This window comes from Sinocyclocheilus anshuiensis, unplaced genomic scaffold, assembly GCF_001515605.1.
Source record: "Sinocyclocheilus anshuiensis isolate Anshui unplaced genomic scaffold, SAMN03320099.WGS_v1.1 scaffold23, whole genome shotgun sequence".
NCBI lineage: Eukaryota > Metazoa > Chordata > Actinopteri > Cypriniformes > Cyprinidae > Sinocyclocheilus > Sinocyclocheilus anshuiensis.
The window spans coordinates 1052133-1062133 of NW_015552545.1; the positions used below are offsets into that span (position 1 = coordinate 1052133).

Genomic DNA, 10001 nt, shown 5'->3' on the forward strand with positions numbered 1-10001 from the left:
TGTGGAGTCTTAAATTTGATAAACAAATAAATGCGGTTATTAGTTTCTGTTTTTTTCAGCTACGCCTTCTCTCCAAAATTAAATCTTTTCTCTATGTGAAAACTTTAGAGATTGCTATCCATGAGCTCATTACATCTCGCTTGGACTACTGCAACTCTCTTTATGTTGGCATTTCTAAATCTTCCATCGCTCGTCTCCAATTAGTACAAAACGCTGCTGCTAAATTCCTCAAAGGACAACGTAAATTTGATCACTTTACTCCAATTTTGAAATCGTTGCATTGGTTACCTGTGCATCTTAGAATTGAGTTCAAAATTCTTCTCTATGTTTTTAAATCTAAAAATAATCTGGCACTGAGCTATCTATCTGATCAACTTTATCCCTACAATCCTACACGAAATCTGAGGTCTGGTGATCAAAGACTTCTCTCTGTCCCCAGATCACGGTTAAAGCATAGATAGAGGGGATAGAGCCTTTGTGGTTGCTGGCCCTAGGCTGTGGAACAGCCTTCCAGTATCTATCTGATCAACTTTATCCATACAATCCTACACGAAATCTGAAGTCTGGTGATCAAAGACTTCTCTCTGTCCCCTGATCACGGTTAAAGCATAGAGGGGATAGAGCCTTTGCGGTTGCTGTCCCTAGGCTGTGGAACAGCCTTCCAGCCTATATCAGATTGGCACAGTCTTTAATTGTTTTTAAATAATCTCTTAAAACCTATTTCTTTTCTTTGGCTTTTAATTCATTGTGAGTTTATGGTATGAATCTGTGGGTTGCCATGTGTTCTATGTCTTTGTTTGTTCAGCACTTTGGTCAGCCGTGCTTGCTGTTTTTAAATGTGTTATATAAATAAAACAAACTTGAAACTTGAACTTGATAGCTGCAAGCAGCAATGATGGGCCCAAGCCATCAGTGCAACCGCCACCCCGGTGGCATCAGGAAGGCGGTGCACAGCAGGCACATGCATTTACAATAACCCTCTGGCAGTCTGGTTTTAAGGGTTGCAGCAATGAAAGGGTTACACTATAACATGAAGAGTGTGAAACACACACACACACACACACACAGAGAAAATAATACATAAAACTGTGGTAACACTTTACAATAAGGTTTTACACACATGCACACACCTTTCGTCAAAAGGTGGCGTTGTAGTGTGCCTCCTCCATGCCCATTTATGGTTAAGTGTTTAACTATCATTAATACTGATGTGTGTGTTGAGTTTCATGAAATTCTAAGCATGTTAAGTGCCTTAAAAACACCTGAAAAGAATATTCAAGTTTGACTTTATTATTCTGATGAAGCTTGAAGAAAATCGAGTAAAAATAAGATGCTGATTTCAGACACTTCCTGCTGTCAGTTGGTGGTGCTATAACTTTGACTCCTAATAGTCATATCTATGTGATTGACCTCATACAACAAACAAACTGCTGACATTTGATCAAAATCAGACAATGTGTGAAAAAAGTTATTAGACACTTCCTGTTCCTTCTCATTTCTCACCATAAATTTGTCACTTCGCAATGGCCAAACCGTTTGAGATATCAACATTCCCTTGGCTATTTAGCATCCCCAATGTCTTGAGGTCATGTTGACAGAGTTTGGTGGCGATCGGATGAAAATCCTAGGAGGAGTATTGCAAATTCCACAGCATGTGCTTTTCACAAAACCCTGAATAGTCGACTTCCTGTTCGGGCGGAGCGCTGACTGTCAGCACGAAAGCTGTTTGGGCTGATGAGGTCTATGTATGAATTTTGGTGACTGTAGGTCAAACGGTGTGCGCTACAGAGCCCCTCAAAAATGGCCTTATTAAAGGCTGTGCCATGCCAAAGATTTTGGGTCCTGTGCTTCTTGCTGTGCTGACACTTCATGAGGTCTACCAGTCTTGAAGAGAAGTTTCTGACTACAAAATAAATAAATAAATTATTCAGAAGGAATAGAAATGGAGAGACAGCACAAGGATACAAAGAGTCATTTTACATTTATCAGATTGTTTAAAACTCTAAGGACTTTATTTCAATTACAAAAGAATGTACAATTTGGCACATTAACCTCAAGCAGGATGCAATATGACCTTGATTTATGACACACATCGTTTTAAAAAGGGTGCATTAAAACAAATTATAAAGGGCTGATTTGAAATAATGCAATTCTGATATACAGCATATTTTTGATCTTAAAAAAAAAACTTTTCATAACCATTTGTTATTAATGTTCATTTGAAACTGCTTATAAAAATCGTACTTTTTTTTGGATATTTTCATTCACATGAAACCCGGTAAACTCGAGTTTACCATGGCAACGTGAGAATACCTTTGTGTAATTTCTGCAGAAACGAATGAGGTATGGAGACTGTCTTTGCTTGGATGGCATCATAGTTGGACAGCACTCCGTCGAGTCAATAGACTCCCTCCCCCTGTCATAGATTTACTCTGTAATTCATATGGGTAGACTGCCTCTACTAATAAGCGTCTGACCCTACATCCCGTCAAACTAAGTCGCTCTTTCGTCTCCCACTTAGCTGTGACAGCCAACCTCCAATGTGCTCAGTCAGTGGCTATCGAGAGCGGTCGTTATTGCACCTGCTTCGGTAGTGGTCGTTGGGTAGCATCCATCCGGTACGCGCGAGAAGACCCCGTGAGAGACTAAACTTTAAAGATCCGAGGAGATCATTTAACGTCATGGACGTAAGGCTGCATCTGAAGCAAATTGTTTTTCTGTGTTTTATTAGCCTGCTTCTGACGCCTTGTGGATTAGCCTGTGGTCCTGGTAGAAGTTATGGAAAACGAAGACACCCAAAGAAATTAACCCCGTTGGCTTACAAGCAATTTATTCCTAACGTTGCCGAGAAAACGCTTGGGGCCAGCGGCAAATACGAAGGCAAAATCACAAGGAATTCAGAGAGATTTAAAGAGCTGATTCCGAATTATAATCCCGATATCATCTTTAAAGACGAGGAAAACACAAACGCTGACAGGCTGATGACCAAGGTATGGACCCATGCGTGCGTAATTGCCCAGATTTACACATTTTTAAATAATGGATCCCCATTTTTGCTGTAAACGGTTTCTGAGTTTCCTATGGTTTTGGGAGAATACAAAAATAGTGATGTTGCATTATAGGTTCTTTAGATCAGTATTGCTTTCTGGGTTCTTTAACGCGCCAGCACAGAACATAGATTTTTTTAAACATAACTAGAAAATGGTGTAACTCTAATATAATCTCATATTGCATCAGTCTGTAAAAACTTGTAAGGGAACATTTATTTAGGTTTCCAGGCACTTTGGATACACTGACAGCGCGCGGTAGAACTAAAACTTTAACTGTTGGAAATTGGCACTGCAGTATGTGTAACATTTTTTATCAAACAGCTTAGCTAGTGATATTCTTAATATGAACATTTGCATACTTTGCAGACTTTACATGGAACATGCGAGCTATAATTTTGCATTTTGACTGTTAAATAATTGCAATATTCCGTTTAACTTAAATCAAAATGACCATTCAGTGCTCATTCGGATTTTATATTTTTGTCATTAGTGCAAAATTGGCACCGTTTGATAATTTAGTGTTAGTGGTTGAAAGCATGTGCTGAGCATAAGTTTCTTCTTTTCTCCAAACAGACCTTTGACAGTTAATAACATAATTAAATTCAGAAACACCCCGCCTCCACACATCGTAAGCATTGCGTAATATATTTTTTTTCCTGGTGTGCCCGATCAATTAATGCGTTTCCTTAATATCAAATCTGCGTTTCTTTATATAAATAGATCTCATGGCCTGCTTTTATTGTGTTCTTAATAAAAAATGTGGGTCACAAGTGATCTTTGCAGCTGGTGTCGCGCTTCAAGTATACTGGATATTACTGGCTCCAGTGGTGACCGTGCTTTGTTGCATTCCAATCAGCTGCTCAACTGTTTTCTCTAATGACAGTGCTTTAGGATAATTATTTGAAGCCGAATTACAAAGCAGTGTAATATGAGTCACGTTTTCCTCACAATCTCCAGGATCAAATTAAGCAACTTGCGCTTGTACAAAAAATATTAGCACATGTCCACAGTACCATAGTGCCACAGTGCCTGACATTTAATTAAAGCAACATCAGCAGTTAAGCGAATCATTGGTGGCAACGTCTCTGTAATTGATTGCTGCCGCAGGCTGAGAGAAAGAACTTGAATTTTCAGCTCTATTTACTCCTCTCGGTTATCGATCGGTCGGTCTGGAGTCTGCGCTCTTGACCTATGGCAACAAACGATTTCCCCAGCGCACACATCTTTTACGCACAAACTCAGACCGACAATGTGCTTAGTGATGTATATGTAGAGACTATAACTGTAACTCCGTAAGGTTATATTGCGATAAGGATCAAGCCGATGAAATGATGACATCTATAGTCTTTAGTAATTTAGGAGTATGTTCTGCATTATGCAAGCAAATGTGTTTAACAAAAAACCTCAAAGAATATAAACGTCACTTCAACAGTCGTTTGCTGATACGAATGCAGATACTCAAACGTTTGATGGATAAGTTTCAGAAATTACTTGGAGAGGAGGACAGACAGACCTTTTGCGCATGCCTTTTTTAACCTTTTTGGACATTCAGTAAATCTTCCACACTTTAAAAGGAAAGGTCTGTGTAGTAAATACTGACAACTTGTCTCTTTTTCTCATTCAGCGGTGTAAGGACAAGTTAAATGCGTTGGCGATATCCGTCATGAACCAGTGGCCGGGTGTGAAACTGCGCGTCACTGAAGGCTGGGATGAGGATGGTCACCATTTCGAAGAATCTTTGCACTACGAGGGACGGGCGGTGGACATAACTACCTCGGACAGAGATAAAAGCAAGTATGGGATGCTATCTAGGCTTGCAGTGGAGGCAGGATTCGACTGGGTCTATTACGAATCCAAAGCCCACATACACTGCTCTGTCAAAGCGGGTGAGCGCAATGTCATTACTATAGCTGGTAGCTATGCATTCACCAAACAGCTTATGCCATAACATAGATGCATATTTTAGATATTTGATCCAATGTATGTGTTAATGTGCATTATTTGAGAAACATATCCAAGAAAATCAGCAAATAGCTTACATTGCGAAGAAACGGGAGAACTTCTTGGCACCCTTTGTCACCTCACACGTCCTATCAAGGAAATTCATCTCAAGTGCCTCAAAACCTATAGTTTTAACAGTCTTTAGAATTATTTTGGGATCTTATGGTATCAAGGGAATAATTTGTGAATATGAAAAAAAAGGAAACTTAACACCAATAAATGAAAGGTTTTCTAACCAAAAGCAGCTGGTATTGAAGTAACTGAAATCTTATTACAAACCATTACAAGAAGAGTTAAACGCGGCAAATTATGTGCGCAATAGGCCAATTGCCACGTTGAAATCTCTGCACCTGTGCAAACAGATATACAAAACTAAAGGGATCAGGGAAAGCTAAGTCTGTTGGCTCAATTTAAATGACAATGTCTGATCAGTTTGTGTTAATTGAAGAGCCAAAATGGACAGACAAGCGTTTCAACACTTGCTTCTTGACAGTCTCCACACGAGTTTGGATCATTTCCATGCTAGCACCATCATGTCAATGCATCGATTTTTGCAGTGCTATATAAATATCCGCCTAAGTTGTCCACCTTTGCTTTTATCTCAGAAAATTCAGTCGCTGCTAAATCAGGGGGATGCTTTCCTGGATCTGGTACGGTGACACTCGCAGACGGGAGGAGGAAACACATCAAAGACCTTAAAGTGGGCGACCGGGTTTTAGCGGCTGACGAGGAGGGAAATGTCATATTAAGCGACTTCATTATGTTCATGGACCACGATCCGACAACGAGAAGGCAATTCATCGTCATCGAGACGTCAGAGCCTTTTACAAAGCTCACCCTCACAGCCGCGCACCTCGTCTTCATTGGAAACGCCTCAGCTAGTTCGGGTATGACAGCAACATTTGCCAGCAACGTGAAGCCTGGAGATACGGTTGTAGTGTCGGAAGGTACAAGCAAGACCCTCAAGAGCGTTCCAGTGAAGAGGATTTGCACGGAAGAGCACAAGGGCTCTTACGCGCCAGTCACCGCTCACGGAACCATAATGGTGGATCAGGTACTGGCTTCGTGTTACGCGGTTATTGAGAATCACAAATGGGCACACTGGGCTTTTGCACCGGTCAGGTTAAGTCACAAGCTGATGACGTGGCTTTTTCCGGCGGGTGATTCAAACGTCACTTTTCAGGAGGACGGCATCCACTGGTACTCAGATATGCTCTTTCACATCGGCTCTTGGCTGCTGGACAGAGACTCTTTCCATCCACTCGGGATTTCATACTTAAGTTGAGACTGCAACTACAGTATCACTATGTGGGCATCAGACTCAAATGTAGCCTATCCTTATTTTCTGTAAGAAAAGCCTTAAAGTGTTCATTGAATAATTTATTTGTATTGGACCATCTGTCTCTGGAAACGTAGCTACACACCGATTCAAGCATGATGTGACTGCGCATTTTTGTGAAACCTACAATAGATTATACAGGGCTGTACAGTGTGCAACCGACTGTTCTATTTTATTGGATAAGCATAGGATGGCGCCCAAAATTTATATTTTTATACACAGGTTTGTATATTAGATTTTTGACGGATCGAAAAGTATTTCCAGAATCTAATTTCGTAAGTGCTAATAAGTACGGGAGCGTGTTAAATTGATTTAAACAGTTGCGATGTATCAACGAACTGTTCATGTCATTATGTCGAGTATGTCAAGTGTCATTGTTTTGACCACTGTTCCAACGTTTGTGTATTCACTACACTAACACTTTTTGTTTAAATGTACATTTCTTGACAAAAATACTCAAAATAAATTCATGGTACGCAGTGTGCAAATTATTCGATGACTTCCATGAGACGACTTTTAAAGGAAATTTAAAGAAAACATTTTGTTATTCACGTGTAATACACAGAGTACATATTTAACAAAGTGGTAAATAATGACAGTATCGGATTTATGTACGCACGGATCCTAAGCAGCCTTCTGTTGCTATGGTTACCCCACGGGGGAGCGCGACTTTTGTTCGCTGCTGTCTACTTCTTGCATTCGGAATAACTTGTAATCTAACTTTACTGAATCGTTTGCTAAATATAATAAATACTTTTAAGACCCTCTCCTAAGCTCTCCATAAATTGCTCCCGCGTAAAAAGTGCTAAAAGTATTTTAAAAGTTTCAAAAACTGAAAAGGCAATTCAGAATTTGTTTTAGAAATAGCAACAGCAGAAATAGTTTTTAGAACAGCAAAATATATAACTGAAAACTGCAGTAGCCTAAATCGTGACTAATTTCCTAAATAGGCTATTGGTTAGAATGAACATTTGGCCTCGACCTTTGAAATTTTTTAGTAAGATGTTTGGGTAAGACCAATGTTTCACTAAGACTTTCGACAAAACTGATTAATTATTAGGCTAAATATCTATTCATAAAGTAAAAATCCCTGATCACCAATTTCAAAGCGTTTGCATTAGTGTAGTCACCGTTCTGGCAACCATTACTTTGCAGTGCACGAGAACAGAAATTTTATATCACATCAAAATATGTCTATTATGCTTGATGATGCTATGATGCTTTTAACGTCCTCAGTTAGAGTATCTCACAGCTGATGTAGTGCGCCATCTATTGGATCTTTATGGCTCTGTCAGACTGTATGCTTCAGGTTTCCTTGTGACCAAAGACAGCATCTGTGCATATTTTTTTTTTTTCTAAAATCCTACAGAAACAGAGATTGATTATCCTTGAGTTTAAAATGTTTTGTATTTAAATCTTTTTAATTTTCCAAACCAACATCCCTTCAACATGAATTATAACATAGCTAAATTATATCTTTACATTGATACGAAAAGCAGCTTGCTAATTAAAATGCAGATCAGTAGCTAAAATACAAATAGAACCCTGTGCATTACAAGTATAAAGAAGTTAATTGAAACGTTCTTCTCCATGTAACCTTTCACATGATTGTTAGTGCATTCTCATGGCAGTTGGCCTAACAGATGTTAGGGGAGCACCAAATATATGCCTCACAAAACAAATCAATAATTTTTTAGTCTCTCGGTAGTCAAATCAAGCTCTACAAGCTCAACATGAGCAAAACATATTCCTGAAAGACCTGAACAGTCTTGGATGAAATTTGTTTAATGTAGCAAAAATAGCCACAAAAAGGTCTTAGTGAAGAAAGAAACACCAGAGTTTTAACTGCAAGTATTGGTAAAGTACTGATAACATGTGAGGCATGATGTAGATGATTCACAGGCCATTCAATTCATTCTACAAGAGCTTATGTAGAGATGTAGAAAGGCTCATTCACGTAAAGCTCTAAAATAATTGAAAGCAACGAAGCTCAACTTTGGCACAAGTTCAAGCAGTGACTAGCTCAATAACACTGCCCACCTGAGTCAGTTAATCCATCAGACTTCAATCAGACACCAGGCACAAAACCTGTGATGAATGATGCAGACAGGCTGGGAGATACACTGGTATGCTGATCTTTTTCCCTCAACATTTTACTCAAACACAACATTGGTGGTGGTGGGGACTCAAATTGCTTAATGAGAAAAGTAAGTAACATTTAGAGAGTGTTGCGACAAGGATTGAAATTCCACTCACATTCTGCTTTTGAGGAGGGAGCGGTGTTGACTCTGTGTGGTTGAGACTTGCTGGAAGACACAAAAGGAGCTGCGTGGAGACATAGGGATGACCTTGGGCCTGGCCCAGGTACAAAAGCACTGCTAAAGAAACATTCCAGGGGACCAGGAAAACAAACTAGCCCCTAATCCTCTCTCTATCCCACAGTCTGCCGGATTAGAGCAGGGCCACTCTCTGCAAATGTTGACATTCCCTAACACAAGACGTTAGCGTCTTGGAAAATATTTCAGAATGAAACGTCTGTTGCAAGCAAAAGACAGCACACAATAGACGAGGCGGTCTTGCTGTATCTAAGAAGCAGTGCACCACATATTCTTTCAGTGGTCTGTGTGATATGAGATGGAAGGTATTCGTCTTTTCTTTCTTTTTTCTTTTTTTGGGAAGTCAAATCAACATCTCCATCAGTGGTTGAAAACATAACTGTTTGAATTTGTTAAAAACTGTGAATTCTTAAATGATCTAAAGAATATGATTAAACAAGAATTCACAGCTTTTTCAAAGCACAATCAATTAAAAATGATATGATTTTAAATTTATTCACAGAACACAAAGCTCATGAAACATGACCATTACAAATCAAAACTAAATATTAACAGCCTGCTTAAATTTCAACTTTCACATTTTAAACTTTTTGTAATTCTGAAAAATAAATAAATAAATAAAGCTCAATTTATTAATTAACTGAAAAAGATGAAGCAAATTGGCCACTAGATGGTGCTGGACATCCGCATGAGTAAAACCATGTCGCCTAGGCAGGCTTTTGTCAGAAAGATGAGGTAAAATGTATAATATTTAAAATAAGTAAGTGAGAGCTAGTGTCAAATGCAGTGCTTTACTTAATAATGTTGGGGGGAATAGAAAACATCATTGCTTAAAGGGATCGTTGACCCAAAAGGTATGTCATCATTAACTTATCCAAGTTGTTTCAAGCCTGTATGAATTTCTTTCTTCAGCAGAAAAACAAAAAACACACACACACAAAAGATATTTTGAAGAATATGGGTAACTGAACAGCTGTTGGTCCCCATTGACTTCCATAGTATTTTTTCCTACTATGGAAGTCTATGGGGACCAACATACACTGAACAAAATTATAAATGCAACACTTTTGTTTTTGCCCCAATTTTTCATGAACTGAACTCAAAGATCTAAGACTCTTTCTATGTACACAAAAGGCCTATTTCTCTCAAATATTGTTCACAAATCTGTCTAAATCTGTGTTAGTGAGCACTTCTCCTTTGCCGAGATAATCCATCCACCTCACAGGTGTGGCATATCAAGATGCTGATTAGACAGCATGATTATTGCACAGGTGT

The 10001-nt window shown here is 39.0% G+C and overlaps 1 protein-coding gene across 1 annotated transcript; it reads left to right on the forward strand.

Annotated features, from left to right (window-relative positions):
* The first annotated feature begins 2545 nt into the window (after positions 1–2545).
* On the forward strand, positions 2546–6856 carry LOC107664041 (tiggy-winkle hedgehog protein-like). The gene is made up of 3 exons (XM_016454486.1): positions 2546–2990; positions 4675–4936; positions 5657–6856. The coding sequence occupies exons 1-3, from the start codon at positions 2682–2684 to the stop codon at positions 6334–6336; spliced, it is 1251 nt and encodes a 416-aa protein (XP_016309972.1). The 5' UTR covers positions 2546–2681; the 3' UTR covers positions 6337–6856.
* Positions 6857–10001: the final 3145 nt, after the last annotated feature.